We start from the raw sequence: 16,495 nt of genomic DNA, 5'->3' as shown, positions 1-16,495 counted from the left end.
TGATACACACACTGCCCTGCACAGTGTGGCCCCCTGATGTGTATGGGGCTATGCCCCCTGACCCTTCCAGCTCCCGCTTATCTGAGCAGAGAGAACTGGCAGAAAGAAGAGGGTGATGGGGGGCAGAGAGGGATGCAGATGAGAAATGGACTCACAATATGTCACCCGCAAAACACCATTCCCTAGTTCCCAACACCACCTGATATAGGGCCTTTATCAATGAATTAGCAATGTGGGGTAGCCTGTTTTAGAAACACCTATGATCCCTCCTGGAATCAATGAGCTGTTCGTCAGTTCTCAAAGGACTGTTTGTAGGATGGTACTTCCAGGACACAGGTGAGCTTTTGGAAAAGGATCCTCAGGTTTCAGGGACTTGGTCTCTCTCCCCGCGCTCTGATGCATGTTGTGCTCTGTTTCCCTGATCTTCTTTTCCATCTCATTTCAGGGTGGAGGTCTTGGCAGGGTTGGCCCTTAGGGACTGGGGACTAAAGAAGGAGGAGGGAGTTTTACCTGGCATTGAGCTGTGAGGGGGGCGCAGCCCAGATGAACGCAGAGGCAAAGGGTCAGGAGAAAATGCTGTGACTGACCCAGGGTGGGGACCCAAACCAGGGCCCATAAGAAGTAGAGTAGGGGCTCATGTCCCAAGAAAGGGAGACCTGGGTCTGAGATCTAGTGGCAAACAGGATCACTGCCGAGACTGGCATCGACACTGGCTGCAGTGGGACCTGGGGAGGCTGGATCTGTCAGAGGTGGGTGAATGCAGTCCTGTAACCTGCTACTGCTACATCCCTGACAGCCTCCATCACATGGCACAGCCTCACACCCAGCTTACCCTACCAGGGAAGCCTCTGGGAACCAAAGGGACAGGATGAAGTTCGTTGATATTTGGAGAAGAGCCATCTTTGTAAACCAAACGAGGTTGGTGTGCTTTCATATAGAGGCCACTATCTTACTGTGCCAGGTGTTGCTCATTTGTCCTTGATTCTCCAACAGACATTTGCTGAGTGGCCAGTACTTGACAGGTGCCAGGGCAACAGATTTCATGTGTCTGTACCCAGGAGCTGCCAGACAAGGACTCAGACAATTATTTCTCTTTCTCACAGCCATGCCCTGTACAGACCACAGTGATTGTCTCCCGCTGTGAGTGCCAAGAAGACAGAATAAGACAGATGGAGGTGAGAAGGACCCATAGGAAGGGAAGGATGACCCCCTCAAGGCTGGGGGTTTGGAGGAGCGGGGGAGCCAATCAACCCACATGGGCTTGGGCCTAAAAGACCTGGCTTGGATGGAGATGAGCTTTATGGGCTCTCGTCTCCCACCACTTGGTGACAGAGCAAATCCAGAAGCTCTTCCCACCCTAGTGGCTCAGGGTGAAACATAGAGTTGAATGTTCAGGCACTCACTGCCTCCAGCTGTCCCAGCACCAGGGTCTTACAGGCCCAGGATTCTGGATGTTGGTGGCTGACTCACAGCCGGTCAATTCCTAGGCCTCACAGAGATTGTCATCAGCTCTGACAATGTCCTGAGTTTCTCCAGAGAGTGATTGGATGAGTGAAAAGAAACAATGACAAAGAGCCACACAAAAGTCAGGAAAAAAATAAAAAACTTCTGAGCCAAGATCTTACCACCATTAAAATACCAGGAAGTGCCCACAGCTCCTGTCTGCTCAGTGAGAGAGGCAAAGGGCTTACTGCATGTTCTTGTAGCACCTGAGATGGGGTGACAGGAAACTCCAGGAGGAGGGAACCTGAGGAAAACTCCTTCCCTTGGGTGACTGAGATCCTCGCTGGCAGGAGGCTGAGAAATGACAGGGAGGGCCCCAGGTGGCAGTTATGAGGAAGAAAGAACCACGATCTCTGGGTTCAGTTTTGCCCTTCTCCTCCTGGTCCTGCCTCTGTCCCTGTGGGGTCCATTGCTTCCTCCTGGGAGCTTCAAATGGCAGCTGGAAGGCCAGCCCCACATCTTCCCTGACAGTCACTGTAGGGGCCCAGGAAATCCAGAGCTCACCTTCCAAGAGGGAGGAAGCCATCAGTCGGGGACTTATTCCCACTCAGAGGACCGGCTCCACATCCTACCTCCACCAGGTCCACTTTCTTGCCTGTTCTTTGTTTTCCTCATCTTCTCTTTCTCCCCAGTATTGGGACCCTTCCCGCTGAGCAGGGAGTGGGTCTCTTCCCTGCCTTCTCCCTTTGTGCCCCCAAATGCAGGCCCTCTTCCCCCTCCTTCAATCTCCTGCCCGGTCCCCATGCCCACCCCATGTTTCTCCTTGAGGACCTCTCCTTAGCTACTGCATACCTCCTCCAACCTTTGACATTTTTCTTTTTTTTTCAAAAGCAGCCCCAACATCTCCTCCTACACCAAAAGCACTGATTTGTTCCAGAATCCAATACAGTCTGTGACCCATAGAGACCATCTCCCAACAAACACAAAATGTTTTCCAGCCCCCTGCCCCAGGTGAAGCCTGCAGGGCTGCCTCAGCCAGTGTGTGGGGACACAGCCCTGGGGACTTGTGGGAGATGGAGGCAATGCTGCTCATCTGGAGGCAGCATCTGTGCCTGTAGCTTCCTTAAAACCACATCTGCTTTTCAGGGAAAGCTGGATGTTTTTTATAACTTTCTTCAGTGCTGCAGTCTGGTGCCATGGATGTGGTGTCCACCCAGGGACATGGTAAGATGGGTACAGGGTGCTCCCCATGCGCTGGGGTCTTTTTTTTGGTCTTGACAGTTACTGCCTGTGACTGTGGTTCAGAGAGCCTTGTGGGAGCATCTGCTAAGAGGAAAGCCCAAGACATGGAGACCTGGACATCATTAGCCTCCAGATAATTCTCAACATGGTACCCATGCATTTTCCCTGCATGGTCATCTCAAGGATGTCAGGACTTTTTGCTCCAGAGCAATGCCCAGAACTTCCAATCCTGAGTAAAAAGGGCTATGAGGCCTATTGGCCTCCCATCCATCATCCCTCCCCACTACCTACCCACCCCTGTGGGACTGCTGGCTGCACCCCACTCATGAGACCCTCCTGGGCTGGTTGTTCAGGTACCAGGACATGGTAACACCCCCTCCCCAATGTTGTCTGGCCAACACTGACTGCATTTACCAGGTTGTAAAGATGCCTTCCTTGTGTCAGTGTCTGTGACAATGGGGAGAAGCCAAATCATTCCAGTTGTCATCCTTGGAATTTACTAATGATGAATAATGGTGCATCCTTTCCGTGGGTCAGTTGCTAGACCAATAATGTTTTCAGTGCTTTAATTCTCCCAGTAACTGTGCCAGTACCATTATCCCAACTTTACCAAGGGGGTACTGACCCACAGAGAGGCTGAGTGACTTGACCCAGGTCACAGAGGCTGGGAGGGGCACAGCTAAACTTGGACTCTGAGCCTGGCTTCACCCTTCTCACTGCTCTGCCCCCCCCCCCCCCTTCAGTTCAGCATTCATGGTCTCATGGTGGTTATTCCCAAGCCACCAGAGGTCTGCCCTCCTCAAGCCTGCAGATTCAAAGAGGTACTGCTCCTGGTTCACCTGGGAAGCACCTGGGCATCATATTTTTGGGTGTTCCAATGCACAGACCTTTTGTACAGACTGGGCCAGGGGTCTGGAGGATATTCTGTTTCTAGGGTCTATAGTTAGGGCTGCACTGACTATATTCACTGAATCAGGCAAACACTGGGTGGCTGGTCAGGTGGGTGTTTAGAAGCTCTGAACAGACCTGAAAGCCTCTGGACACTGTTGAGGACACACCTGAGGCATGATCATGCCCAATAGAGTTATTGTCTGGGGACAGAGGTGTCAGGGTGCAGCTGGGCTCCTGGCTGTGGATCAGAATAGAGCTCTCAGTCCCTTGGGTGTTTAAAAGCTCTGGACAGACCTGAAAGCCTCTGGACACTGTTGAGGACACACCTGAGGCATGATCATGCCCAATAGAGATGTTGTCTGGGGACAGAGGTGTCAGGGTGCAGCTGGGCTCCTGGCTGTGGATCAGAATAGAGCTCTCAGTCCCAGCCTTGCTTACACAGAAGCCCGATTCTCCACTTATCTCTCAATAGCTCTCTAGAGACTTGAAAATTATGAATGTATCAGTGAGTGCCTGCTTGGCCAGATCACAGTCTGTGACAGGGTGACATTTAAGCTAAGAAATAATTGATAAAAAGGAGTTGGTGAAGTGAAAATCCAAAGTCCTTCCCAACAGAGGAAGCATTCAGTGCTTCTGCCCTGGGGCTGTTAGTCTTGGAGATTCGAAAGGCTGGAAATTGAGTACTGTCCTCATCAATCCAAATGGTCAAGATAGTCTCAGGTTAGCAGTGTCACCCTGTGGTGTGTGGGGAACAGATGAGCACAGCCCTGCAGATCAGAGCATCACAGGAGCACCAAATCCAGACTGCACGTGGTCCACACATGCACTGAGTCCTCTGGTGGTGAATGAATGAATGGACATGTCCAGTCATATGTGTTTCTTTGTAGATGCTTTCGGAGAAGGCAATGGCACCCCACTCCAGTACTCTTGCCTGGAAAATCCCATGGACGGAGGAGCCTGGTAGGCTGCAGTCTATGGGCTCGCTAAGAGTTGGACACCACTGAGTAACTTCTCTTTCATTTTTCACTTTCATGCATTGGAGAAGGAAATGGCAACCCACTCCAGTATTCTTGCCGGAAGAATCCCAGGGATGGGGGAGCCTGGTGGGCTGCCGTCTATGGGGATCCACAGAGTCAGACATGACTGAAGTGACTTAGCAGTAGCAGTAGATGCTTTAGTCCTTTTTTCTGACGTGCAGAGGCATTTGGGATCTAGTGAAATAAGGCACAGATAGCTGTTTTGCAGGGCACCATGCAGGGATGAAGCAAAGTCCCTGTGGCCTTTTCTGGAGTTACTGACTTCAGCCTGCTACTAAGTCTGCAAACTTAGTTTCTTAAATGTTCCAAGACCTACAATTTGTATCTCAAAACAGGGATAAAATAATAAAATACCACTGAACCAACAATAATGCACTTAAGAAGAATGTTAGGTCTATTTTTGGTGAGGGCAAGGGAGGATTCAGGTGAGTCTGAATAATCCAAAGTCCAGAGGTCCTGGAGTTCCATTGACAAATCTGCTCCATGGCTACCTACCAAATGTTACATCCGGTGGTAGTTACCACTGTGGCGTCCTTATAGACAGGGGTGACTCTGGCTCCCCATTCTAGCTCACACAAACTTCAGGAGAACAGCAGCATATCTAGAATCTCCCACACTCACTGATGCCCATGTCCTCTCATTGCTCGGAGGGGAGGATAACGGAGAAAGGGACCCACTCTCTGCCTCCCATTCTGGAGAAGAACTTGCCCTCTGGGTTCCCATCCTCCTTGTTCTACCCTCCCTTCTCACAGTGGGAAAGGGAACCAACTTAGCTCCCACCCCAGAAAAGTCTTCCATCACCAGGCATTATATTCTAATTTGTGGTATCTCAGCCTATGCTCCTGTAGGGCTTTTTCCTAAGAAATAAAAAGAAGATAAGGTGTGTGAAAGCACCTAGCATGAAAAAGAATGTGGAGCTCATGGGAATGAAGGAAGAGAATCTTAAAAGCGAAGGAAATGGAAAAAACATGGTCTGAGTTAGACCATGTCTGGAAGGAGGTGGTAACCAGGAGACAGAGCACTGGCATTGTGCTTGGTGGAAACCGTGGGGAGAGGTGAAGTGGTCAGCAGTTAGCAAGTCCCTTGGGCCCTCGAGGCCTGTAGCTGTCACCTCCTCTACCTCACACAATGACTAGCACAGGTGGTCTCCTCTCAGTATCATCACAGACCCTACTGCTGCTCAGGAAGAGGTTGAAGATGATAAGGGCCCACCCTTTCATGGCTCTTACAGTACCTCCCCCACATGCTTAATCAATTATTGCTTTGAGGGTGATGAGTTACAAGGATGATGAGCAAAGGATGGATTTATGGGCCTCAGCCTTCCAATATACTTCAGAAGGCTTCCTGCTAAGGCCAAGGTTGTGCTAAAGACATAATGGTCTCAAACCTGTGCCTTAAAATAAGTGCAAACAAGAAGGCAATTAATGAGGGGGATTTATTCTGCAGGAAATTGGTTCACATCATGGTCCAGTCTTTTGTTGAACTGGACCATGTGATCTAGTGGTCACTGTGACAGGCCTCTCCTCAGCCTGCAGGCCATCCAGGTCAGATGTCAGGAGCTCAACCTTGCTCACTCCCCTGTTTTCACAACACTCCAGGGACAGACAAGTAATGAAGGAATCTCAGAGATCAGACATCTTGCTAGAAAAGAAACATGCAAGATTGATAAGATAGACTTGAGTAGGAATAGTCATTTTTGTTGGAAATGAAGTCAAGGATAGTTAAGGGGATTCATGGAAAAGGTAGGGCTTAGGGTGACTCTTAAAAAGTGATTAGGAGCTCGCTAGGAAAACACAGTAAGGAAGGATACTCCAAAGAGAGATAATAGCCAATTATCTCTAGGTTATATAATAACTTAGAAATGGTAACCTAAGTTGTTCCAAGAAAGATTTTAACCTGATTGCCTTCATCCTGAGCAGCCCAGAGTTGGTGTCAGCTGGTCAGTGTGCTGAGGTTACCCTTCTTGTCACATCCAGGACCCTCAGCAGGGGACTAGTGAGACATGATGGCAAAGCTAGGAACAACTGATACTGCAGATTATGCTGTCCCAAAGGGTCTATGGCCATCTCTACCCAAATCGAAAGATCTGTATGTGCTGCTGCCTTAACAGCCCATCACCCATCTGAGGGCACCATCGTCTGCCCTTGCCCTGTGGGCCCAGAGCTCAGACTGAAGGCTGTGGTGAGGACTCACCCTTTGAGCACACAGTCACCAAGAGAGCCTTGGCAGTGCTGGGGCTGCTGTGGCAATCAGCACTTATCCTTCCACGGGCTCTCAGTGCACAGGGGAATGGACAAGTTCAGTACCGAGCAAAGGGGATCCACAGTCAGAAAAACAGGGGAAAAGGGAGAGGAGGTTCCAATGTCTGAACAGAGTCTAGAAATAGGAGCACAGCCTGGAGGCCAACACCCAGAAAGAGGAATGGCATTAACAAAGGTTTGCCCTGGCAATCCTGAGGGGGTACTGAGCTTGATCTCCTTGAGCCAAGGAACCACAGCCTTCTACTCCCAAGTCCAGCGGCTTCTCAGTGATATTCTGTTTCTACTCTTCTTCATACAGGGGAGGTGCATCGACTTTGCCTTAATGAATCCTCAGTGCATGCCAATGCTCTACGACTCAGAGATCTGCCTTCAACCTAGTGAAGAGTGCCTCCCCCTCAATATCTGCTGCTCACGTTGTCAGCATCCCCCACCGATATGCTCTCAGCCACCGTCCAGGACGTTACCGCTGATCCCTCCCCCAGAGGTTTACAGAAGTACTACATCTCTCCCGCCCCCATAGCTCAACATCTAAAGAACTTAAAACTGAACATTAAGAGCCCCTTTTGTACCAATTAGACACACACATATATATATAAAATACAATATATATCTTGTGTTTTGGATTACAGTCAAAAGGAGCTGGAATTAGTTTCTGATCAGCAGGAGAGTTCCTTACCTGGGGAGCACTGCTCCTCTGTATGAGACGCAACTATACTCTCCTACCAGGACAAGGCACCCTGGTGTCCTGTTGATGTAGACAGGATGAGTCCCATTCCCACAAGACAGATCTCCATCTGTCACCAAGGGTTGAGATGCATGGGGTGCTAGACGAAATATGCTCTTTAAAGGAAGCCCAAAATATCTGATATATGGAAATAGTCTGGTGTCCATTACTTGCTTGCTGTTACTTAATCTCCTGGGTGAGTTACTTAATCTCCCTGTACTTCAATTTCCTTACTGAAAAGACGTGGACAATGGTGTCTCTTCTAAAAAGAGGGCGACAGTAACTGCTGCAACATGCTCAGCGCAAGGCCAGGTCACTTGTAAAGACTCAGGGACCAAGTCTTTAAGATGTTCTCCCCTTCCCCAGGGAAGGAGACAGTGATGAGCTCAGAGACATCAGGAAGTGTGTGGTGAGTGAAAAGATGCTAGAAAAAAATCACAACTGGAACTTTAAGTGCTGGATACCATGACAAAGGGTTGGCATACATGAGAATTCTCTGGAAACTGTTAACCACATGTAAGTTAACATCAAAGGCCACCACCCATGTAATCTCCAAGATACCATCAGAAAATGTCCTTATACCTACTTTGTCTTTCACAAACATGAGTTCCCTTCCTGTACCTTAATTTTTCTCATAAAGTTAATTCCTAGTTTTCAGTTTCCTATCAGCTCCTCTGATAACAGATGGACCTCCCAATTTTCCAGATCTCTTTTGAAGAAGTCTTTGAAGACATGATCAGGTTTCCTTGCACACTTACATGCTAGAGGACTATCAGTAGACAAGAATTCCTTGTGAAGATCACACAACATATTTATGAAGATGAATCAACACCCTGGACTAAAGAGTCCAAGATCAGTAGAAGTAGCTACTGCCTCAACTGTGCACATACCAGCGCAACAAAAAAGGGACCATTAAGAATCAAGTAAACATGAGATGATGAAAAGAAATGAATAAAATTCTCTAAATAAATAGAGATCTATGAACTCTCTTATAAAGGATTCAATCCTCTTAAAGTAGTTTAGTGAAATGCAAGAAACATGGACAGACAACTACATGAAATTCAGGGGGAAAATGCATGAACAAAATGAGAAGTTCAACAAAGAAAATCAAAAGAATGAACACTAGAGCTTAAAAATAAAACACTGTATGGAAAAATATAATAAAGTATTTCAACAATAAATTCAAGCAAGCAGAAGAAAGAATCAGTGAACTAAAAGGTAGATCATTTGAAATTATCCTGTCATAGGAGTGAAAAGAAAAAAAAATTATTAAAAAGAGTAACAATACACTCTGGGACATTATCAGTAGACACAATAGTGAATTATGGAAGTCCCATATGAGAAGAGAGAGAGAAAAGAAAGTATATTGGAGACAAAATGGTTGAAAACTTACCAAACATGGAATGAGAAATACATCCAGATTCATGAGGCTCAAAGAATCCCAAATAGCTTGAGCATACAATGGTTACAGGAAATCACGTTGTGAGTAAATAGTCTGTGGTCAAAGACACAAGCAATTTTTTTTTTTCAGTATTAGTTTATTTATTTATTTTTTTTAATAGGCTAATTACTTTACATCATTACAGTAGTTTTTGTCATACATTGAAATGAATCAGCCATGGATTTACATGTATTCCCCATCCCAGTCCCCCCTCCCACCTCCCTCTCCACCCGATCCTTCTGGGTCTTCCCAGTGCACCAGGCCCGAGCACCTGTCTCATGCACCCAATCTGGGCTGGTGTACTGTTTATAATAGCCAGGACATGGAAGCAACCCAGATGCCCATCAGCAGACGAATGGATGAGGAAGCTGTGGTACATATACACCATGGAATATTACTCAGCCATTAAAAAGAATTCATTTGAATCAGTTCTAATGAGATGGATGAAACTGGAGCCCATTATACAGAGCGAAGTAAGCCAGAAAGATAAAGACCATTACAGTATACTAACACATATATATGGACTTTAGAAAGATGGTAATGATAACCCTATATGCAAAACAGAAAAAGAGACTCAGATATATAGAACAGACTTGTGGACTCTGGGAGAAGGCAAGGGTGGGATGTTTCAAGAGAACAGCATTGAAACATGTATATTATCTAGGGTGAAACAGATCACAAGCAATTTTTAAAGCAACAAGAAAAAAAAAAAAAGTCACCACATGTAAGACACCATCATAACACTCAAGAGAGACTTCTCAATAGAAACTTTGCAGACCAGGAGAGAGGGATGATGTATTCAAATACAGAAAGAAAATAAAACTGTCAAGGAAGAATATCGTATCCAGGAAATCTACTCTTCAGAAATGAAAGAGATATTGAAAACATACCAAAGAAACAATAACAAAACAAAGCTGAAAGTGTTCATCACCAGAAAATCTGCTGTATAAGAAATGCTGCAGGAATTTCATCAAGCACAAATAAATGAATAATAATTAGTATCGTGAAAATGTAAGAAGTTTGTAAAACTCACCAGTAATGGCCGATCCTGTAATATTGTCATGATAGTGCATAATTCACTCAGAATACCAGTTAAAAGGTTAAAAAATATATTAAACAACCATAACTACAAGCATTTCTTACTGGACACAAAGCATAAAGTATGTGAGTTGTCATATTGATAGCCTAACATGAAGGAGGGAGAAATAAAGGAAAAATTTAGGTATGTTATCAGCTTAAAATAAGACATTATAAATATTAGATATTTTAGGTATGCTTCATGATAACCACAAAGAAATAACCTCTGGTAGATACACCAAAGATGAAAGAGGACTCTTTGTATACCCCCTACTAAAAGTTATAAAATAACAAAAGACAGCACAATAAGAAGCTAGGAAAAATGAATTTAGAAAACAGTTGAAAAAATTAACAAAATGGCAATGGTAAGTACTTACATATCAATAATTACTTTAAACATAAAATAAATTCAATTAAAAACACATAAAATAGCTTAATGTATTAAAGCTTAATAAGCTTTTTTAATAGCTTAAAAAAGAGGTCCAGCAATATGCTGCCCATAAGAGAATTACTTTAGCCTTAAAGACACACAAGGACTAACAGTGATGGATGGGATAAGAGACTCTAGCAAATGGTAAGCAAAAGACAACATCAATACCTATACCTGATACTTATAGGGAACATAGACTTTAAGCTAAAAATGCTCTAGGGAAAAAGGTCATTGTATAATGATTAAAAAAAAAAGTCAATCTATCAAGAAAACAGCAATTGCACACATTTATGCACCCAGCTTCAGAGCATCTAAGTATATAAAGCAGTTATTAACAAAGCACATGGAGAAATAAGGGCCTCCCCAGTGGCTTAGCAGTAAAGTATCCGCCTGCAATGCAGAAACTGCAGGTTCAGTCCCTGGGTCGGGAAGATCCCCTGGAGGAGGACATGGCAGTCTACTCCAGTATTCTTGCCTGGAGAATCCCATGGACAGAGGAGCCTGGTAGGCTACAGTCCATAGGATTGCAAAGGGTTGGACATATCTGAAGTGACCTAGCATGCATGCAAGGAGAAATAAATAATACAGTAAAAGGTGGAGATTTTAACATCCACTTTAAACAATGGAAAAATCATCCAGATAGAGAATTGATAAGGAAGCAGCCGATTTGAACAAAACCAGACCTAAAAAGCCATATATATTATATTTCATCCAATAGCAGCAGACTACACAATTTTCTTAAGCACCTATGGGCCATTTTCTAAAGTAGATCATATTTTAGGCTCCAGGTAATTCTTGATAAGTTTAAGGAGATCAAAATCATGGCATGTATTTTTTCCAAACACAGTGGTATGAAACTAGAAATGAATATCATGAGGAAAGCTGGAAAATTCTCAAACACATGAAAATTACATACCACACACATCTGTAACCAATGGATCAGAGAAGACTTTTTCAAAACAAAAATAGACAAATATCTTGAAAAATGAAAAAGTAAAGACAATATATAAACAAAATCATGTGGTATGCATCAAAAACATTTCTAAGGATGACATTTATAGAAGTAAATTACTATTTTAAGGAAAAAGAAATAGTTCAGCCTAAGGAACTAAATAAGCACACAGTAGAATGCAAGTATGGTTCAGCACACACCAAACAGTAAATGTGATGTCACATTAATAGATTGAAAGAAGAAAGTCATATGTCCATGTCAGTAGATGCATAAAATGCATTTAAATGAATTCAACATCCATTACTAATAAAAACTCTCAACACATGTATGGAAGGACCATACCTCAACAAAAAAGTCCATATATGACAGTTCACCAATTAACATCAACCTTGATGTCAATCGAACCCAGATCTCTTGTATTGCCAGCAGATTCTTTACCACTGAGCCAGAAAATCCTAGAGACTCCACAAAATAACATTAGATGTGATCAACAAATTCAGTAGAGTTGCAGAATAAAAAGATCATAGAAAAATTACTAGCATTTCTATGGAGTAGCAATGAAGGATCTGAAAAAATAAAGATAGCAATCCCATATACAATAGTATCAATAAAATAATTAAAGATAAATTTAACCGATAGATGAAAGATCTGTATATTAAGAGTATAAGACATTGATAACATAAACTGCAGAAGGCATAAATAAATGGAAAGATGATTTATGTTCATGGATCAGACTAATCAATATTGGTAAATTGTCCAGACTCCCTAATGCCATCTATGCCTTCAGTGCAATCTCTGTCAAGATTGTTTTAAAGATGGCATTGCATTCATCCCTGCCTTTCCCTGATCAACTCCACAAGCAAGTTCTTGAAGCTAGGACACCCATCTTGAAGCGTTTCTTCAGTTTGTGAGACGTTTGCTGGACCATACTCCACTGAGTGTTCTGAGTTTTTATCTTTAAGATACACGTGTCCTGAGCCCAGGAGGACCTGAGGCATGGGCAGCTCTGCTCCTTCCTGATAGGGACATCATTTAGGTTCAACTCAAGCTTCTTCCTCTTGCCCTGCCTCCTGCCCCACCTGTAAGAGGCATCACAACTACCTACCCTTCTCACGATCTTGACAAAAAGTGCTTGTGACACGTGTTTTACATATTTCACCTCCTTCCATCTTCCATATACCTGGCATCATCATCCTTCACAGATGAGGAGGGCCCAGATCCTGCCTTACTAAGCATCTTGCCCAATGTCCCCTGCAAGGAGGCAGTGCAACTGGAATTGAAACTCAAGTGTGTGTCCTCAAAGCCTGCTTTGGTTGTACTGGCCTTGTTACCCTCCCAGAAACCCCAGTGATGAATAGCAAACCTACCATGTGACCCAAACACCAAGTGAGGGCACGGTGAGAGTTTAAGCATCCTCTCCTACCTTAACTCTAACTTCTCCTGAGTGTTTATTTACTCCACGAAAAAGTCAGATTCTTTGTCTAACTTCCTTGCACTTCTAACAGCTCCTGAGGAAATATAGGACACCCAAATATGTGTCTTTGGGTCTCATGAGCTTTGTCATCCTGAAAGGACATCTAAACTGTACCACCGTCATCATCTGAGTCTCTCCTAATATTATTTTGAAAGTGATTCCTCAAAGGGGATGCCATTGACATCTAAGATTAGTGTTGGCCAATGCTCCTTGAAGAGAGACAGAGGCAGACACATCACTGTACTGAGTGACCTTGAACTGATCACTCACCTCTCTCAGCCTGAATTTCTCATCATTATGCTAAATTTGGGCTAAAGTACATTCACAGTCCTTTCCAGATCTACCAGTGTATAACTAGAGCTGGGATGAAGCTAGGATAATTACTTTTTTAAAACTCAAAATTAAAATTAAAAAATAAGAAAATATATATTTTAAACCCTGAACATAACACTAACAAATGAAATCCAACAAAGTACAAAAAGGGCAATACATCAAGACTAATTAGGGCTCACCCCATAAATGCAAGCCTAATTCAGGTTTGTAGTATTGATATAATTTACCACATTGGCAAAATGGAGAAGGGAAACATGATTATCTCAAAAAAGGAAGAAAATAGTTGGAAAACGGTTCAAGTTCAGCATCACAATAGGAACAGGATAATAAAAGGCATCCACACAAAACGCACAACTAACATTACACTCAGTGCTCAATGGGGTTGGTGTCTCTCTGAGATCTGAAACTTGACCAGGAAGCCATCTCTGCCTTGAGAGGGTACCTGCATCAGTGTGGGGAGGATCCTGTGTAGTTGCTTTTCTGATCAAAGTCCTTTCTCAGAAACATCAAGTGGTGTCTGATGAGGACAGGGCTATAAGAAAAATCTTGACTGGGACTTTCAACTCTAGGTACTAAGACATGGGGTCCTACACATGAACATTCTCTGTAAAAGGCTGCTGATTACATGTAGGTTCACATTCTAGGCTTACCAAGCATATAGTCTTTCAAGAACTAATTGGAAAAGGCTCTGGCACCTGTTACCGCCTTCAGACAGGAGACTAAATCTCAAAAAGACCAATCACATCATAATGAGGGAAATACAAATGATGACCACTGAGATGATAAATTGATCGGAAAATATATAAAATATGACAATATCAAGTGTCACGAGGAACGTGAAGCTAGGAAAATCTAGTAGGCTCTAGGGAGAAGTACACCAGATTTCCTCAGTTCCAAAACACCATATATCAGGTACTCCATTACTTTAAATAGTACTCCAAAAATGCTTTTGATCACTTCTAATGTTTATTTTGCATGTTGAAAGATCTAGGCTTATTAGAGAAGGATTTTTAACATATATCACTCTTCCTTTATACACATAAAATAAATTGGTTAAGGTGTTTCCAAAAAGCTTTAAATTCACATTCTTAGCTTTTTAATCATTTTTTATTTAGATTGTGTATGCCCACATAGAACAGAGAGAAGCCATTGCCCCTCAACCTTCTCTGATTTCTGGTCACAGAACCTAGGAGCATAATAAAATAGTTCTCATTTATGTGACTCAATTTGGGATGATTTGCTACACAGAAGAAGATAACTGAAAATGTCCCACATTCACAAAGAACTTTGACATCCTTGCAGGCCTTCTTTCCCTTCTAGATCCTTCTGTCCATCCACTGGGTCACACACAAGTGATCACTGCAGCACTCCAGGCTGCCAATTTTTGACCTAACAGTGATGTCCTTATGTAAATCACCTCAGCTGCCTTCTTTTAGTTGACAAAAAGGCAGGCTTTTTGAAGGAATTATGGCCTCCTGAGAATGTTTGGGATAAAGAACAAATGGAAGCCTTATCTTCCCCCTCCCATGCCTCCCTCTGGGGATTCTCAGTAGGCAGGACACTGAGTAGACCTACGGGTCACAAAGTCACCATGCCAACCATCCTGTCCCTCATAAGGGACATCACAGCAAATTCTGCCTCCTTGGGGCGGAGGAGGATTGTGCAGATAGTGGGACCATCTCCCAAGGCCAGCCTCTTGCCTCTTCTGCACTCAGGGCAGATATCAGGGGGGCCTACAGCACCAGTACACCTCGGTGAAAGGGCTGGAGGAGTGGTGGTCCCTGGGAACCGGCAGAGGTAGCAGATGCCACGGCCTGAGATGGCCTGAAGTGGCCACGGTCCAGTGGGACCACGGCGGGCGCCAAAGAAAATGGGGAATGTTGGGCCTGGGATGCTGGGCTCCATGCTCTTTCTGATGCTCGGGCTGCAGCCTCTACCGCTTAGCCGAGGGAGATTCCTGCACCACCCCCCAAGCTCGAGAAGCTTCCACCTGGGCACCAGACATCACGGAAGCACCTGGGAGAAGCTGAAATCCTGCAAGGGTGCCTTTGACCTGTACTTCATAGTGGACGCGTGAGTGGCTCTCCTACCTGGCCCAGGTGCTCTTCAGGGAACCTCTGTCTACAGGATTACTTCATGGCAGTGACAGGGCCACTGATGAGACAAGAATAGTCTTAATTAGACCCAAGGAATAGACCTCTGTGTCCTCCTTGTTCCTGAGTTAGAAGGAATGCCCCAGGCCTTCGTCCCCACTAGAACATTTATATTTTGGAAAGTAAAACACCATAGGGTTTCTGGATGGTTGTCAGTCTCTCCATCACATTGACCTGGATCTGTGACCTGCATGTCCCTTAATCAGCTAGAGGGGCAGCTGATTGCCAAATGCTGTCTTCTCAGCATTTGGGAGAAGCTCATTGTGATTTCTGGGTTTGTTTGGTTTCAGTTTTTTTATTTATCCCAGTGACTTCTATTTCTACTGCCTCCAGAGAGATTGACATGTCATCTGTTAAACATTCTCATGGTGTCACTACTTACAAGTCCTTTGATTTGCAGATTCTAAATGTTTTGCTGCTTTCTTTGACAACTTGGACACCCACGTGAATGCTTGTGTTCACTTTCTGAACAGTTTGGTCTGTCTGCCTATGACCTTGGGAAACCTGGGCTCTTATTAAGTATCTTCTGGCAATCAAGGAAAGAAAGGGAGGGGCAGGTGGGGGTCCTCAGACTGGAGAGATTGCCTTGATTCCATTGCCAACACCTCTGTGGGACTGATGATGTGTGTGTGTGTGTTCATGAATCAATCGTGTTCAACTCTTTGCGACTCCATAGACTGTAGTCTGCTAGGCTTCTCTCCATGGAATTCTCCAGGCAAGAATAATAGAGTGAGTTGCCATTCCCTTCTTCAAGGGATCTTCCTGACCCAGGGATTGAACTTAGGTCTCCTGCATTGTAGGCAGATTCTTTACCACCTGAGCTATCAAGGAAGCCCAGGGCTGAGGATAAATTTTATTCACTCAGTAGTAACAATGATATGACTCTCAATATCAGTGAAGCACTTTACAGTCCCCAGATTGCTTTAATGCACATCTGCTATCTTTAAAACATATGGAGGGAGAGTAGGGAATGTATTTGCATTTATAATCAACTGGAAAGAGGGCAGGCTCCTAGACATTGGATAAAGTAGCCCAGA

The 16,495-nt window shown here is 44.3% G+C and overlaps 1 protein-coding gene across 1 annotated transcript in view; it reads left to right on the top strand.

Annotated features, from left to right (window-relative positions):
• Positions 1–15,175: 15,175 nt before the first annotated feature.
• Positions 15,176–16,495, top strand: part of LOC139029650 (probable serine/threonine-protein kinase clkA) — a 33,135-nt gene continuing 31,815 nt past the window's right edge. The window contains exon 1 of the mRNA XM_070469838.1: positions 15,176–15,378. Coding sequence (XP_070325939.1) covers positions 15,176–15,378 — 203 coding nt within the window. The remainder of the gene's footprint in view (positions 15,379–16,495) is intronic.

Source organism: Odocoileus virginianus, chromosome 7, assembly GCF_023699985.2.
Source record: "Odocoileus virginianus isolate 20LAN1187 ecotype Illinois chromosome 7, Ovbor_1.2, whole genome shotgun sequence".
NCBI classification, from domain to species: Eukaryota; Metazoa; Chordata; class Mammalia; order Artiodactyla; family Cervidae; genus Odocoileus; species Odocoileus virginianus.
Note: the sequence above shows the minus strand (reverse complement) of the source record. Positions and strands in the feature narration are given on the sequence as shown.